This window comes from Myodes glareolus, chromosome 2, assembly GCF_982192425.1.
Source record: "Myodes glareolus chromosome 2, mMyoGla1.1, whole genome shotgun sequence".
NCBI classification, from domain to species: domain Eukaryota; kingdom Metazoa; phylum Chordata; class Mammalia; order Rodentia; family Cricetidae; genus Myodes; species Myodes glareolus.
In genome coordinates, this window is record NC_142027.1 from 105,335,559 (window position 1) to 105,353,242 (window position 17,684).

The 17,684-nt window shown below is 53.2% G+C and overlaps 1 protein-coding gene across 3 annotated transcripts in view; it reads left to right on the forward strand.

Annotated features, from left to right (window-relative positions):
• Positions 1-1,960: 1,960 nt before the first annotated feature.
• Positions 1,961-17,684, forward strand: part of Micall2 (MICAL like 2) — a 28,250-nt gene continuing 12,526 nt past the window's right edge. For 2 of the 3 annotated variants that reach the window (XM_048436920.3, XM_048436921.3), the window contains exons 1-2: positions 1,961-2,257; positions 14,326-14,374. In XM_048436920.3, coding sequence (XP_048292877.3) covers positions 2,115-2,257; positions 14,326-14,374 — 192 coding nt within the window. In that variant the 5' untranslated portion in view covers positions 1,961-2,114. Of the gene's footprint in view, positions 2,258-5,479; positions 5,570-14,325; positions 14,375-17,684 lie in introns of those variants that run through there. The other variant, XM_048436922.3, reaches the window with a different exon arrangement.

A 17,684-nucleotide genomic window follows, 5' to 3' on the forward strand; every position in this document is an offset into this window, starting at 1 on the left:
AGGGTGTAAAAAGTCACCTGGTTCCAAATCAGATGCCACTTTTTGGAAAATCCCTACCTTCCTAAAGGTCCTGCCTAGACAAGCCTTGGAGCCCAGTTGGAAGGTGTCACCTCATTGTTGGATAGTCTGGTTCATCTGACTACATGCAGATTCCTGAGGAGAAAAAAAAAAAAAAACAAAACAACACAGCTAGGTGGTTGGTAGGTCTTTAATCCCAGCACGCTGGATGCAGAGGCAGGGGGATATTTGTAAGTTCAGTGACAACCTGGTCTACAGAGTGATTCTAGGACAACCAGGGCTACACAGAGAAACCCTGTTTCAAAAAAAAAAACAACAAACAACAAACAAACAAACAAACAAACAAAAACAAAAAAAACCCAACCAACCAACCAAACAAACAAAAAACCATAGAGGGCAGCCACCTGGCCAGTTGAAGCTCTGAGAGAGATATTTTCCTTATCATCCATGTCAGCTATGGAGGCTCCAAGTAGAAAACAGACCCCACAAGCATGCAGGAGGCCAAAACTCTCCTGTCTCCACAGAGACCTCAGGAGAGTCCCCCACAGCCTCAACTTCCTCCTCCGTGAATGTGAGGCGTGAATGTGAGGCATTACTCTGGCTGGCTGGCATCCCTGAGGGTGAAGGGAAATGAGGCGGCATTTTAATGTTTGCGACAGGGTCTCAGGTAGACCAAGTCAACCTGGAGCTCTCTATATATCAGAGGACGAGCTTGAATTTCTGATCTTCCGGCCTCGACCCGCTGGGTGTGGGATTCCAAGTGTGAGCCACACACACAGATTCTGCAGGGCTGAGGAGGAAACAAGGACAGTGTGTGACAGGCAAGCATCCTACCCGCCAAGCTGCACCCCAGCCTCTAGCCGGACAGCTTTGTCCACCCTGAAACAGGGGGTTTCCTTCTCCACCAAGTTTGCGTTAATTCTACCCCCTGTTTTCCCAGATGTCAACAGGCCCCGTCCTCCACTTTTGCACCAGGGTGCTAGGGGGCACCTGGCAGTACTGGCCTGCCATCCCAGCCAACTCTAGAGGCTGAGTCCGGAGGGTGACAAGTTTAACTAGTTAGTTCAAGACCAGCCTGGGAAACTTGGACTCTATCGACTTTTTTTTTTTTTAAATCTTTTTTTTTTTAAAATTGTGGTTGGTTTGGGCTGGAGAGATCAGTCAGTAGTTAAAAGCATTTGTTGCTCTTCCAGAGAACCTGAGGGGTTTAATTTGCAGCACCCACATGGTAGCACAACTGGCTCTAACTCCAGTTCCATAGGAGCCAGGCCCTCTTCAGGCCTCCTGGGGTACCAGACACACAAGTGGTAGAGATGCACGTGCATGCAGATGCATGTTCATACATGTAAAATAGTATTAAAAGTTAAAAAGAAAAAGAAAGAAAACTGTGGCTGTGGATGTAGCTCAGCTGCTGGCATGCTTGCCTGGCATGCAGGGAGCCCCCACACTGCCGAAACCAGGAATGGTGTAAGTCAGAAAGGCTTGTGATCTCAGCACTAAAGGAGGTGGAAACAGGGCAATCTCAAACTCAACTCAAGGTCAGTCTTGCTTACATAATAAGCTTCAGACAAGCCTGAGCTACAGAGGTTCCCGTCTCAAGGAAAAAAAAAAGAAAGAAAGAAAGAAAGAAAGAAAGGAAGGAAGGAAGGAAGGAAGAAAAGAAAAGAAAAGAAAAGAAAACCCCGACGCCTCTGCTGGGAGTCATGGCTGAAAGCCAAGGCTAGAGCACCCGGCCTCTATTCTCCCAGTCCCAGGAAGGAGGGGGCGTGGTCTTCTATGGGCGTGGCTTTCCCGGGGCATGGGTGTGGCCTGAGCAAACTGGGGCGGGGCGGCCAGAACAGAGGCGCCTGTGTGGAGCTTGGGGCTTGTGAGACGGGCCTCCAGGGGGCGTGACCATATGGGGGCGGACCCGAAAGGGCGGGGCCTCAAGGGGGCGGGGCTGGCGGCCTCGCCGGCGGCTTCAGTGTGGGGCGCCGGTCGCGTTTTCTTCCAACTCGGCTGGTCGGTGGTCTGCGGGTCTGGTCCTCGTCCGCGCCTCGGGCCCGACCGGGGTCTGTGGCCAGCTCCTCGAGCCGCCGGCCCGGCCCGCCGCCCTCATGGCGGCCATCAAGGCCCTACAAGAGTGGTGCCGGCAGCAGTGCGAGGGCTACCGAGACGTGAGCATCACCAACATGACCACCTCGTTCCGCGATGGCCTGGCCTTCTGCGCTATCCTGCATCGACACCGGCCTGACCTTATGTGAGTGCTCTTTGACTCCTCAGTCCGACTCTGAGGTGCTGTTGCAAACGGGAAACTGAGGCCACGCCTGCCCTGGGTTCTGGGTCAGAGTTTGCAGACACACCCCTCTCAGATGGGCCACCAGGACAGGATGGAGTACTGCAGGCACAGTCCACTCGGTGGTCCCCAATGCTGCTGCAGTCAAGTGACCTCTGTGCAGGCCACCAAGTGCAGCTGGGCCAGGGGCCAGGACGTGGGCTGTCCAGCCGGCTTAGTCAGTGGTGACTCAGGGCAGCGTCCGCTTTCCCCTGCTCCCTGAGAAAGGGCAAAGGAGCAGCGTCTGGGAACCTTCTGAGACCCTGTACTGTCCTGAGGTTTGACCCCAAGATCAGGGTTATTTGAGGCATCTAGTGGAAATACTACCTTTCCCCCTGCTTGTCCAGGCATCTTTGGGCAAGCATTCAAAGAGGGAAGTCCAAGGCTTTTAGCACCTTAGAGTTATGGGGGAACAATGAAGACTGCGTCACTCTCCCTGGAAGTAGCAGGAGTGGGCAGGGGATGGAGTCTAAAGCCCTTACCAAAGAAGAGGCTTTGGCATAGGACGTTGGGAAGTAAGCTGGCTCGGTTTTGCTGAGGGACCTTGGCCCACGGCTGAATCTGTTCTGTAGGTAATTCACTTAGCAAACACTTTGGCAGACTGTTACAGAGATCTAACTTAGGCTGGTGGCCAGAGTCCTGGAATGGGACAAGATCACCTGTAGCCCATGCTCTTCTGAGAAAAACTGTGCTGAGACATGGTAGCTGGAGTCGGAATGGCTGGCCTGGGAGTGTTTCTCAGGGAGGACTTGAGGCTAGATGAGGCAGCTCCTTTGGAGCCAACCTTATTCAGGCTTCTTGCAGTGCAGACAGGGAAATTGAGGTTAAGGGGAAAAAAAGCAACAAATGAACAAACAAACAAAAATTCTTATTCAGGTTACACAGCGTGGCAAACAGAGCCAGGCCTGGTACCATCCGGTTCCCTTGTGCCAAGCCTTGTTCTGCTCGGGAAGTGGGAATCTTGAGCAAGAAGTAGTATTCTGCCCCATGGTTGTGAAATACGCTGCCCCCAACCCCCGCACCCTGAGCTGCTTGGGGAGGCCCCATGGCCTCAATCACCCTCAGGGAAGTGGATGGTGTGAGTTCAGAGGGTCATTAGTGATATGGCAAGCGAAGAAAGCCTTGGTGGATATCGGGCCAGGGATGTGGACCTTGGAAGATGGCCTTAGCACATGGGGATGTGGGTAGCCAGGTCTCTCTGGGCGGTGCAGGGGGAGGCTGATGATGGTCCAGAGCAGGGAGCCTAGATGAGAACTGTGGGACAGATTTTCAGATGGCGGAGACAATGGCGTTGGTTTCTGCTGGTCTAGCAGCCTCAGTTGGTAACTAGATGGGGACAGGACCTTTGCAGATACAGAGTTTCCATCTGCTCCGAGGCAGGGGGTTTATGTGCTCCGACCTGACACATAGTACCCACAGACGAGCAGGGGCATACACACGGTGGTGTACTTTGTGCTTGTCTGTGTACTTGTATGTACACATATGCCGGCACCAGCAAGTGCCAAATATTTGCTCATTTGACTGACAGTTACTAGGTGCCTGCTGTATACTGTGTAAGATTGCCTCAGCCCCCAGTGTGCAGGGAACAACTTCCTGGTCTCAGAAACCGAAGCTCAAGGTGATGACAGGGAACCAAGAGACTGACAGGAAGGAGGCTGGAGGAAGAGGCGCCTGCTGAGTTCCACTCTGGGTGGGTTATCTCACACCCTGCTGACTTCCTTGCTGCCTGTTCCAGTTGAACTGAGAGCTCGAGGTGATGGGGGGGGTGTCTCTTAGTTAACACTGTGTGGAAGCTGGAAGCGGCTTGTCTCTATGTCGCTAGAGTCCCACAGATGAGGTCATGACGCTGGAGCTCGGTAGATGTTGATAGAAGCTTGGGAGGAACCCCTGTAGATTTGGAAGGAGTTTGGAGGTGACAGAGATGGAGACATGAGCTAAGGGACACCCTGGAGTTCCCAGAAGCTGGGAGAGATAAGAAGGACCCTCCCCTGGAATGAGTGTGACCCTGTGACATCTTGACACTGGATACCTGGCCTTTGGCGATCGGAGGACACATATTCCTTGGTGTGGACATCTGTAATAGCAGCGGTGGGAGAGGAGTGCAGCTTTCGGCAGAATTGCAGTGGTTGGTGCGAGGCTAAAGCAGTGGTTCTCAACCTGTGGGTCTCGAACCCTCTGCGGGTAGAGCACCCCTTTCACAGGTCATACATATCAGATTACAATTTATAACAGTAGCAACATTACAGTTAGGAAGTAACAACGAAAACCGTATGGTTGGGGGGTCACGACAACATGAGGAGCTGTATTAAAGGGTCGCAGCATCAGGAAGGTTGAGAGCCGTTCTTCTAAAGCGTGGCTGAGTGCAGGAGGAGGGACGGCCATCTGCATCTAAACCTTAAAACCCTCCCAGTGTTGTGGTCTGGTCCAGAGTTGGGCTTGCCACCAAGCCTGATGATCTGCCTTGGATCTGCGGGACTCACCCACGTGATGGAAGGAGAGAGGTGACTCCCAGAAACTGTTGTTTTTACCTGCACGTGTGCAGGGCTTCATGCGTGTTCTCCTCCAAATAAATAAATGTCGTTTTTTTTATTTTTTTAAAAAGCTTCCGGCCCGTGTCCTGCTGTGCTCTGGTGCAGGTGGTGGGTGGGCTGGGAGATGTCTCACTGCAAAGTTGGGTGACTACCAGGAGGGGAAGAAAAGTGTGACGGACCACAGGTACAGAGGGGTTGTCCTCTCTGAGGAGCCCTGAGGTCAGATCTTGGCAGGGGGTGGGGAGACACAGGTCCCAACACCCCAGTACTCTGTACTCTAGTTCACTTCTCCCCCCCCCCCCCCCACAAGACCCTCTGGCAGCAGGAAGGTGGACATCCTGTCTCCTTGTCCCTAGCTTTGCCACCAGGAAGTCCTTCCCTTTGTCTGTTCCTCCTGCCTGCTGAGTGCGCTTCCTGTGGCCCTTGGCGGAGCAGAGCTATGAGGGAGCAAGCCTGGGCACGGAGCCAGCCAGGTGGGGCCAGGCTACAGGCAGTGAGTTCACGTGTGCTGTGTCCCTGACCCTTCCACATCGCTAGGCCCACAGGACTGAGGAAGCAGGCTTTCCAGTGAAGCCACCTGGGCCAGCTCCCTGCCTCATGCCACGTGTCCCTCCCTGCTCCGCCTCAGAGCTTGGGTTTTCCACAGAATTTAAGAGGGCCTGCTTGCAAGGACATTTCCGCTATGATGCCACCGCGCAGCTGCCAGGTGAGAGCTGGGAAACCACCCAGCACAGCAGCCCAGCCCACCTCTAGTCAGCAGCCCTGCCCCAAGTAGGGAGCCGCCGTGGGCCAGCTTCCCTTTGGACCTCACCAGGAGGAGCCACCATACGGTTCTAGCTGGGCCATGAGGGCAGAGGCATAGTATTCTGTTGGTCTGAGCCAAGAGGTGGGGGAGGTTGCTTCAGAAAAGCTCCCCTCTGGCAGGAGAGCCCTGTGGGACCCCAAGATTGAACTCAGGTTGTCAGACATGTATGATGGAAGAGCCTTTACCCAATGAACTGTCTTGCTAACCTCTCTCTCTCTCTTTTTGTGTTTTTCTTTTTTTGAGACAGAGTCTCATTATATAGCCCTGAAAGCTGGGAACTCACTATGTAGATCAGGCTGGCCTTAAACTCACAGAGATCTTTCTGCTTTTGTCTCCCGAGTGCTGGAATTAAGGTGTGTGTTACCACATCTGGTGTCTTTTTCTTTTGTTGAAATGGGGGGGGGGTGCTCATTTCGTCCAGGTTGGCCTTGAACTCCCTATGTTGCCAAGGATGACCTTGAACTCCCGATCCTCCTGTCTCCCTCTCCTGGTGGAATTACAGATGTGTGCCACGATGCACCATTTTTGCTGTGCCGGGGATAATCAGAACCCAGAGCTTCATGCGTTCTAAGCAAGCCACACCCCCACCCCCAATGGCGGTGTTCTGTTGTTTATTTGGAGACAAGGTCTTGAACTTGAATTTGGAGACAAGCTTGTCTAGAACTCACTGCATAGCCCAGATTGGCTCAGATTTGGGCCAATTCTCCTGCTTTAGCCAGTGAGCTCTGGGATTATAGGTATGCACTGTCATGGATGCTATAAAGGCAGAGTTCTGGGGAAACTTCCTGCTCTTGGTCATTGGTGGGGTGACCTGAAGGTCCTCAGGGTCCCTACAGCTCTGGAAGCTAATGTCAAGGCCACCGCTAGAAGCAGCAGGTGGCCGAGGCAGCCTTTGTATGGGTCCCTTGTGGTGCCTCTGACTCCTGTCTAGACTGCAGACTGTCCTGCTGAAGGTCAGGGGTTTCCCAGGGTGTGCTCTATCCCAAAGCACCTCTGGCCAGAGCTGAGAGTGGACCAGGAGGCAAAGCCAGCTTCCTTCCCTCCCACGAAGGCTTCGGCCAGCGGGAAGCTGCTTGGGCATAGAGGCCTTCTGTTCTGCAGCCTGAGGCTGGCTGCCCAGACCCTGCCACTGCCTTCTGGCTGAAACTGTCCAGGACTGTGGGAGGGGGCTGCTGCCCTCCCAGGGGACAACCCAGCCTCGTGCTGGCCTTTCAGAGGCCTTGTTCCCTGTGCCCGATTCCCAGACTCCTAGAGGGCTGGTCTCCGGCTTGGTCCCCCTGGTTCCACACTCACCCTCATTCCCTCTCTCCACCTTGGAGCCGAAGACCCCTCTCTAGCTGTCTCTTCTCTCTGCCTTCTTGCCAGTGAGATTAACTCCAGATGTGCTGGGAATTCCCCTCCTAGCCTGGTGCCTACCCCTGCATAGTTGAGTTTTTTTCCAGGAAATACAAGAATGCGAAGTCAGCCATGTGGGAATTTAGAAGGGGGGGACTATTCCCAAGAGCCCCCCAGAGGTGCTGGGGGGGAGGGGCTGGAGGCTGGCTTCCTCCACAGCCAAAGCTCACAGGGCTGGGAGAGAGGGCCATTGTGTTCCGTGGTGGATGGGTGGGTTGTTCTCATCCCAGACTATTCGGCCATCCACACACTGGCAGGTGACTTTTTACCCCACTTATTGATTTGTTCGGTTCCTCATAAAATGAAATACAGCAGTGACTGGGGAGGTGAGGACACAGTTCGCTCCCCAGCACCCATGATAGTGGTATGATAACCAGGGATAGTGGTGTGCCCTTGTCACCCCAGTGCCGGGGAAGCGGAGACAGGAGACTGTCAGAACTTGCTGGTTTGCCAGCCTGTTCTAACGGGCAAGCTCCAGGCCCCAGTGAGAGACCCTGTCTCAAAAAATGGGATGGACGGCTGGCTCCCTAGGTCGATGTCTGGCCTCCATATGTGTTCACACATTCTTGCACCCGCATGACCCACCCCCTGCACACACAAACATACATGAAATAAAGGAAAGAAGGAAAATGAAAGAAAGGGGAAGGAATGCCAGGATCTTCCTTAAGATGTCTCAGACAGAGGAATCTAATACACGTGGTGCCGCACACCCCTGGTCCCAGCTCCAAGAGGCTAAAGAAGGCGGATCTTAAGTTCCAGGTTGGTTTGGGTGGTGGAGTAAGTTCCAAGCCAGCCTGAACTGGGAGCTCAGGGAGACACAGTCTCAGTGAGTGTGAGGCCGACTGCTGGGGATTGTAGCTTTGTGGTAGAGACCAGCAGTGTGTGTGTGAGGCCCTAGGGTTGATTCCCCTCCATCCCCCCCCCCCCATACTAGAGAGATAAGTGAAGCTGGAGGGCAGGGCCGTTCTTCAGAGGCTGTGGAGAGAAGTCTTGCTTATCTCTGCTGGTTTGTGTACAGCCTGTTGCCTGCTGTGGTCCGTCATGTCCTCACGCCTTCCCTCCTCTGTGTGCGTCTCTGTTCAAGTTTCCCCTCAGCGTAGGGACACAGGCATCTCTGGTCAGGCTACCCCAATGACATCATGTTTATTTGATCACATCTGTGATGACCCTGTCTCTAAGTCCAGTTACACTGGGAAGTTCTGGGGTACTGTGAGTGCGTGTGTACCTCCACGTGTGCCCCAGCACAGGCATGCGTGTGTGTGCGTGTTATATGTGTGTGCTTCAGTGCATGTAGGGGGTATTCTTATTCCTTGAATGTTAACCACGTTGTTTTTACTTTTTTAAAAAAGATTTTTAAATGTTACTTTATGTATATGGATATTTTGAATGCATACATGTCTGCGCACCACGTGCCTGCCTGGTGGCCTGTGGAGGTCAGAAGAGGATTTCGGGTCCCCTGGAACTGGAGTTACAGAACGTTGTAAGCCATCATGTGGGTGCTGAGAACTGAATTGGCCCTCTGCAAGAGCAGCAAGTGCTTTCAACCACTGAGCCATCGCTGCGGCCCCTACCTTGTTATTTATTTATTTATTTATTTAATGTATATGAGTGACCTGTCTTCAAGGACACCAGAAGATGGACTCAGATCCCATTGTAGAGGGTTGTGAGCATGTGGTTACTGGGACTTGAACTCAGTACCTCCTCAACAGCCAGCACTCTTAACCGCTGAGCCATTTCCCCAGTGCCCTCCCCCACAACCTTGTTTTCTGAGACAGAGTTGCTCACTGGCCTGGAGCTCACCAAATTAGCTCGACTGGCTGACCAGAAGGCCTAGAAAGCTCCCTGTCTCTCTACCTGCCCAGCACCGGAGCTACAAGCTTGCACCACCATGCCTGGCTTTCTGCATGGGTTCTGGGGATTGAACTCAGGTCCTCATGGTGGCACACGGGCAGACGTGGCTCTAGATGAACTGAGAGTTCTACATTCAGATCCACAGGCAACAGGAAGAGAGACGATGGACCTGGCTTGAGCATTTGAAACCCCAAAGCCTCCCCTGGGTGACACATTTCCTCCAGCACGGCCACACCTACTCCAACAAGGCCATACTTCCTAATCCCTGTCAAGCAGGACCACCCCCTAAAGACCAAGCATCCAAATATATGAGCCGATGGGGGCCGTTCCTATTCAAACCACCAAGGGTTCATTTGGCTTCTTACACTTTCAGTTCACACTGTGTGGTTGAGGGAGGTCAGTGCAGGAACCTGGAGGCAGGAGCTGGAGCAGAAACCATGGAGGAATGCAGCCAACTGGCTTGCTCCCATGGCTTACTCGGCCTACTTTTTTTTTTTTTTATAGCACCCAGGATCACCTGTTCAAGGTGTGTGGTGGGTGCACAGCCCACAATGGGATATGCCCTATCACTAATCAAAAAAATGTCCCACCAACTTGCCTCCAGGTAATCTGATGTAGGCATCGTGTCAGTTGAGTTCCCTCTTCCCAAATGACCCTTGCCTGTGTCAAGGTGACGTCATAACTAACCAGCGTAGCCCCCTAGGGAGCTCAGCCTAGGCTATCGGAGACACAGCCTCAGACACTAGCTGTGACGTATCCACTGTAAGTACTCAGTTTGGAATGTGATGCTGGATCCATGCTGTGTCCTGGATGCTTTCTGGGATGGTCAGCCCTTACTTGGTGGTCTCTGTCAGGACTCCAGGGCATGACTCACACCTGTAATCCTAGCACTTGGAAGGAAGAGGCAGCAGGATCGAGAGTTCAGGGTTATCCCTGGCCACAAAGTGAATCTGAGGCCATCCTGGGCTATGTGAGCGCCTCTCAAAAATGAGTAAGTAGGAGGTGGAGAGATGGCTCATCGGTTAAAAAAAACATTGGCTGCTCAGCCAGAGGTTCAGTTCCCAGCATCCAACCAACCCAGATAACAACTGTTTATCACTCCGGTTCCACAGGGTCCAAGGCCTTCTTCTGGTTTCTGTGGATGCTGCACACACATGGTTCACAGATGTATGTGCAGGCAAAACACCCATCCACGTAAAATAAAACTAAAGCTGGGCAGTGATAGTTCACGCCTTTAATCCCAGCACCCAGGAGACAAAGGTAGGTGGATCTCTGTGAGTTGGAGGCCAACCTGGTCTACACAGTGAGTTCCAGGACAGCCAGGGCTGCTACCCAGAGAAACCGTGTCAGAGAAAACAAAACAAAAACCAAAACCAATAGGTAAATAAATCCTTAAAGCAAACGTAAATGAAGTCATAACGAAACTCCAGGGCCAAAGAGATGGCTTAGTGGGTAAAAGTGCTTTCTACACAAACCTGGTGACCTGAGTTTGATCCCCAGCACCCACATACAAATGAAGGAGAGAACCAATTCCATAAAGCTGCCTTCTGATGTCTACACATATGGAGCAGACATAGCACCCTCCGCGTCATGTGTACACACAATCATAATAATGACAAAGAATTCTAAGGTAGTTCGGATGGACTGCCTTGTTGGCTAGCTCAGGTGACGGCAACTGAGGGACAGAACCGCTACCTCCTGTACCCCATGCCAGCGGGGGACATGAGCTCAGGGAATGGAAAAGCAATGTCCACCTGGGGACCTGAGTGCCCTCAGGTGACCCCGGTCAGTGTGTCGGGCAGAGGCCGGGAACAGCTTGGGTTGAGGTGCCGAGGCTGGGCCTGGTGTCAGCAGGATGTGGTGATTGAGGGACTGGTCAGGGTGCTTCCATTCAGTCATGGAAACCTTTGGGCCCAGGGAAGCAGTTTATACTTGGTCCCGAGCGTCAGCTGGAAATGGATGTTTAGTCTCAGTCTCTGTCCCATGCCCCTTCTCAGAGTGTGGCTGCACTGTTGGAAGGCTCGGCAGTACCTGGAGCTGTGGGCTAGAGGACAAAATAGAGCTGCAGGGAGGCGCTGGGCCCCCTGGGTGTTCAGAGGCGAAAGTAGGAGGCTGGTAGCTCGCCTCTTCCTGTTCTGTTTGGAAACAAAACACAGCTTGTTGTCCGGCCTCCTAGCAGTAGCCATTTAGGTCAGTGACCCTGGGCACTGGAGAAGAACTTGTGCTTTCTTTGAAAGGGGTGGGGGATGGGAGGGACCAGTGTGGCTGGAGGACTCGGGCTTGTCGGGTGCTGGACACTCCACATGCCCGGCCGTGGACAATCTAGAAACACCTGGCATCTGGGGACAGGCTCAGGTGGATGGTGCTCACGTCGGTGCATGAGGCCACCCAGACTTTGGGGGCCTGGAACCCGCCCTTCCCCGCTCCTGTCATCTGTTGGTGCCCCTCTCGCTGTGCGGGTGGTCTTGGCATCTGGGATGCGTTATCGGAGCTGGTCCTGGCCGGAAGTGCCGAGAGTTTCCTGAGGGGCTGGGTAGCTGGCAGCTGGCTGGCTGGACTGAAAACTGAAGGGGAAAGTTTTTTAAGGAGGGAGGGGACACACTGCAGCCCTCCCCCCGCCACCGTGTGGCAGGACTGACTGGTCTCATTTCACTTGGTCTATAAAATGGGCTTGCAGCCCAGGCTTCTCCTGATGTAGACTGGGCAAGGCTTGACTTCTGCAGGCAGACTGGCTTCAGAGCTAGGCTGTCCCAGCTGAGGTGGCCATAGGCACCCAGAACCTTCCCGCTTCTTTGTTGAGACAGCCTGTGTACTGGGGACATGGCTGTCAAATCTGATCAAGTGGTGTCCTGAGTAGGACTCAAATTTGGGGCTGAGATGGAGCCTAGTGATAAGAGGTGTTTTTAGCATGTCCCCAAAACGTCAGGGAGGGGAGAGGGGGAGGAGGGAAGTGAGGAGGAGGGACTGAGGAGATAGTTCAGTTGATAAAGCATTTGCTGTGCATGAGGCCCTGAATTCGAGGCCCGGAACCCATGGGAAAAGGCAGGTGTTGTGGTACACATCTGTAATCTCAGGGCTGGGGCAGTGGTGGTTGGAGACAGGGGGATCTCCGGAGTCCCCAGCCCTCCTAACTGAATCTGTGAGCTCCAAGTTCCCCGAGAGACCCTCAAAAAGTAAGGTGGAGAGTGATTGAGGAAGACACGTGACAGCGACCTCTGGCCTCCACATACGCCTGCACACAAACGTGCACACGTGCATACATAGAAGACTGAGACTATAGCACAGTATAGTACATGCTTACCTAGCATGTGTGAGGCCCTAAGTTCAATTCCCAGCACCAGGAAAAGAAAAAAGAAAAAGAAAAAGAAAAAGAAAAAGAAAAAAGTTTTAGGCTTGGGCTGGCAAAATGAGTCAATGGGTAAAGGAGTTTGCTGCCAAGTCTGATGACTTGAGTTCAGTTAGGATCCACATGGTGGAAGAAGGGAACCGACTCTATCCTACACACACACACACACACACACACACACGCACACACACACACACACACACACACACACACGGCACACCCATGCCCACGCACAAGCACACTGGCTAAATAGATAAAAATGTAATAAATATTTTAAATAGAAAAATAAGACGAAGGAAAAGAAAGAGAATTCTGTCTCTTTCAGAAACTTTGCTGTCCTCACAGGCTGGGAAACTGGGGTCCCAAGGGAAGTGGCCTGCCCGAGGCAGACACTAAGAAACAGGACACAGTGTTTGGTCAGAGACCCTTCCTCTGTGCCAGGAAGCTTCTGGAACAATTTAGGTCACTCAAGTGGCAGCAGCTGCCTCCTGGGACCCACAGACAGCAAGTGGATAGATGGGCAGTTGTCGGTCTTTAACCAGTTTGCCCAGGGTGCCAACAGGCTCTGGCTGACCTCTCTTAGTAACATCAGGCTGGGCAAGGCAACTTGCAGGTGAGCCGGGGTGTGTCATGTTTGGGTGTGTCAAGGGCATGTTGTGGCATGCACATGGAGTCTGGGGCCCCCTGGGTACCTGGGCGGGTGGCACCCTTGGCTTCTCCAAGAAAACTCGACTGTCCAGGCTGCTTGGGGCACCACCTTGGGTACTTCCTAGGACCACATGGTCACATATGAACTAATTTCTGGCACCCCGGGACCAGGTGGAGCCTCTGGTGAATAGCAAGTCACACCTTCCCGTGAATGAAAGATGGAGGGGTTGGCCCTGCCTCCTATGGAGTGACTTGCATGTGCCCCCAAGCCTCTCTGCCTTCACAGTGTTTCAGCCCACAAGACCTGTGAGCGTTCAGGAAGTATGTTTATGAGTGGGTCAGAACAGCGCCCCCTGCAGGAGGTGCCGTAAAATTGTAAGTGGTGACCAGATTGATAATATGGGCAGTCACTTGCTAACCCTGTGGCATTCCATCCCTCTGTGTTGGCTTTGCCCTCTGCCTTAGGGCCTCTCATGTTCACCATGTCTTGTCCTTTCTCCATTGGATGGGGCCTCCTCTGAATTGTCTTAGCGGGACCGCCCTGAACTGGTGGCTCTATCTCTCTGGATTTGGGGCCTGCTGCTTCTAATGGGGCCAGGAGTGGCAAGCAAGGGCTCAAGCTCCTCAAGGGGCTGGAGGTGAAGGCTGTTCTGGGGGTCCACTGTGGGTCACCAGTACCCAGATTTTAGGGGGAGATCCAATCTGTTTGTTCTCGGCTGCCCAGACCCAAAATAATCACTCAAAAACTATACTATTTAAATCACTGCTTGGCCAATCACTTAAGCGAATTGCTAATTAGCTCTTATATCTTTGGTTAACCCATTTCTATTATTTTATATTTTACCATGAGGTTTGTGGCCTATGGGCAAGGTTCTGACTGGTGACTCACATCTTTCTCCTCTGGTGGTTCCATGGCTTTTCCTTGACTCTGCCTTCTTTCTCCCAGCATTCAGCTTAGTTTTCCTGCCTAGCTCTACTCTGCTAAGCCACTGCCTGAAACAGACTCTTTATTCATTAGCCAACAAAAGCAGCACATATACAGAAGGACTTCCCACACCACCCAGATGATAGGAGGTGGGGACATCATTGTGGTCAGAGTAGGTCACAAGCCAGACCCGGTACCAGCCTGGCTCAAGACCTGTTGAATTCACAGCCCTGCCCTAGCCTCAGTTTCCTCATTTGGGCAAGATAGTCCCCGAGGCCCTGCTTCCTTCTTAGAGTTGAGTGACTTTGGACATAAATACTTTGTTTTGTTGAGACAAGGTCTTCCTACATAGACCTGCCTGTCCTGGTACTTGCCATGTAGACCAGGCAAGCCTTGAACTCACAGAGATCCACCTGCCTCTGCCTTCTGAGTGCAGAGATAAAAGGCATGCGTCATCACACCTGGTTTGACATAAGTGTTCTTATCTTCCAGAAACTTCAGTGCCCTCCGGAAGGAAAACATTTACGAGAACAACAAGTTGGTGAGTTGGCGAGCTGATGCCCTCTGTCCTGTCCTCTAAGCCCTCTGCCTCGAACTTCCAGCTCTTGTTTTGTTTTGTTTTATTGTTTTTCAAGGCAGGGTTTCTCTGTGTAACAGTTCTGGCTGTCCCAGAACTCGCTTTGTAGACCATGCTGGCCTTGAACTCACTGACACCTGCCTGCCTCTGTCTCTCAAGTGCTGGGGTTAAAGGCATGTGCCACCACCTCCCAACCCAGCTCTTTTCTGAAGGCCACTGCACCTCAGTGGAGAGAACCTTCCACTAGGTTATCCAGGGGTCCCCTTCTGGGAATTTGGCCTCCCCATGACTTCTCAGCCTGTCCCAAACTGGGCAGTCTGTGTTCTGAGAGCAACTTTTGATCTGGGATCCTAGGCTAGGCCCCATGGACCCCTCTCTTCCTCACCAGGACAGAGAGTCCCCAGGGAGTAGCAGCCAACCTCCTTTCCTGTGGATGGCCTTGCCAGTTCACCCAGGGCAGAGCAAGGCCTGTGGAAGCTGTGGAGTGGGGGGATCCTGATGGTCCTGGGGGTGAGCAGGACCACCTTCCTGGCCCCTTGGTTCCAGACCTGCTCTGTACACCCATTGTAAGACCCTTCCCTGTGCCAACTTAAGTTTCCCTGCTACAAGATATACCCCACTATCCCTTGGACTGATACATATCTGTTCTTGCTCTGAGCCAAGGAGGGTCCGCATGGGCCCCAATACTGGTCTTTGGTGCCGATGCATGGGAAGTGGGGACAGGGGACCTCAAGAGCAAGCTGTCTAGCCAGACAAGCCCAGCTGGCTAACTTTGGATTCAAGTGAGAGACTCTGAACCAGTACATAGGGTGGAGAGTGACCCAGGAGGACCTTACTGTCAATCTCTGGACTCTACATGTATGGGCACATAGTACACACACACACTCCATGACACGTACACACATGCACATTTGAACATGTGTGCACATACCCCCCCTCCAAACATATTTAAAAAACTAAATATAAGGTAGAGAGCAATTTTGGGAGACATCTGACCATGCACTCTGGCTGCCATAGGCATGCATACATGCACACAGGGACACACACACGCACACACACCAAAGAGAGTTTGTTTAGTGTTGGCCACATTGTAATACACTGCTCTAATAGCACTGGGCGTGAGATGGGGAGATGAGGCTGGTGTCCATGGATACCTTGTTGGCAGGCTGTGGATGGTTTCAGGAAGTCATTCTGGGGCTACAGAGTGCTGGGCAGGACACGTAGTTGAGGAGCCAGGGTGGGGGTGGCGTCTCGAGGCAGATGCAGATCACGGTGGAGAAAGGATTCTGGGCTTCTCTCCAAGCCAGTGAGACTGGACCCCTGGGAAGCATGGACCTGCCTGGAGGCCCTCCTTCTCCAGACTCTGCAGGAGAAAGGAGTGTCTGCTGAGGTCACACGGGAGGGACACATGGCCTTCAGTGGAAGTGGCCAGATCCTGAGCCTGTTCTGTGGCTTAGAGATCGGAGGCTTGGTATGAATGTGGCATGGGGCCCTAAGGAACTGCACACGTGTGAGCAGTGTAGGACCCCAACTTGGCATCCACATGGAGGCCACACAGGCATCTGGAAGAGAAGCCTCAGTGAAGGGATCTACAAGAGAGTCCTATGAGTCATCAGGGACCGGGTGAGGACACCAGGGACTTCTGCCCTGGGCTAAATGGAGCTGGTGGAGTTTTACATGTTTTAGATTTTTTATGTATTTTGTTTTGCGGTACTGAGACTTAAACCTAGGGCATACATACTTTACCACTGATCCACACCCCAGCCCCTCACAGGGGGATTCTAGGCAGGGGCTCTACCACTGATCCACACCCCAGCCCCTCACTGGGGGATTCTAGGTAGGGGCTCTACCCCTGATCCACACCCCAGCCCCTCACTGGGGGATTCTAGGCAGGGGCTCTACCACTGATCCACACCCCAGCCCCTCACTGGGGATTCTAGGCGGGGGCTCTACCACTGATCCACACCCCAGCCCCTCACTGGGGATTCTAGGCAGGGGCTCTACCACTGATCCACACCCCAGCCCCTCACTGGGGATTCTAGGCAGGGGCTCTACCACTGAGCCACACCCAAGTCCCTCACTGAGGGATTCTGGGCAGGGACTCTATCACTGAGCCACACCCCAGCCCCTCACTGGGGATTCTAGGCAGGTGCTCTACCACTGAACCACACCCTAGCCCCTCACTGGGGGATTCTAGGCAGGTGCTCTACTACTGAGCCACACCCCAGCCCCTCACTGGGGGATTCTAGGCAGGGGCTCTACCACTGATCCACACCCCAGCCCCTCACTGGGGATTCTAGGCGGGGGCTCTACCACTGATCCACACCCCAGCCCCTCACTGGGAGATTCTAGGCAGGTGCTCTACCACTGATCCACACCCCAGCCCCTCACTGGGGGATTCTAGGTAGGGGCTCTACCACTGAGTCACACCCCAGCCCCTCACTGGGGGATTTTGGGCAGGAGCTCTAAGGCTGAGCCATAGTCTCAGTACCCATTTTACTTTTTATTTTAAGATAGTATTCCTAAGTAGGCCTGGGTGGCCTTGAACTGACTCTGTAGCCCAGCATACTGTTAGACTCATAGTCATCCTGCCTCAGCCTCCCAAGTAGCTGAGCTATGCCTGCATCCACAGTTGGCAGTTGGAGAAGGGCTTGAGTGGGTGGAAGTTATCAGCAACCACAAGTGGGTATCTCAGTGAGGCCAAGAGTCAGATGCAGACAGGGGATATACAGGGAATCCACCACATCGGGGATTACTTGATGAGGGAAGCAAGTGGGGAAGGCAAGCATGGCCATCGGTCAGTAATTGGAGCCTCCCTGGGACTTTGGTGCTGGAGGTGGGCAGCAGACAGTAAAGGTGGGAGAGACACTGAGCTGTCAATCATCGACCCAGCTGTAGAGGCTCAAGGTTGTTACTAGAGTGATAAGCCCCAGGGGTGGGGTGAGCATACACACCAAGAGCCTTCTAGAGCCAGGCTGGGTGGTACAATCCTGTAGTCCTAGCTACTCAGGAGGCTGAGGCAGGAGGATTACAAGTCCAGGGCCAGTGCTGGCACTCGGGGTATGACTCAGTGGTAGAACACCTGCCTAGAATCCCCCAGTGAGGGCTGGGGTGTGGCTCAGTAGTAGAGCACCTGCCTAGAATCCCCCAGTGAGGGGCTAGGGTGTGGTTCAGTGGTAGAGCACCTGCCTAGAATCCCCAGTGAGGGGCTGGGGTGTGGCTCAGTGATAGAGTCCCTGCCCAGAATCCCTCAGTGAGGGACTTGGGTGTGGCT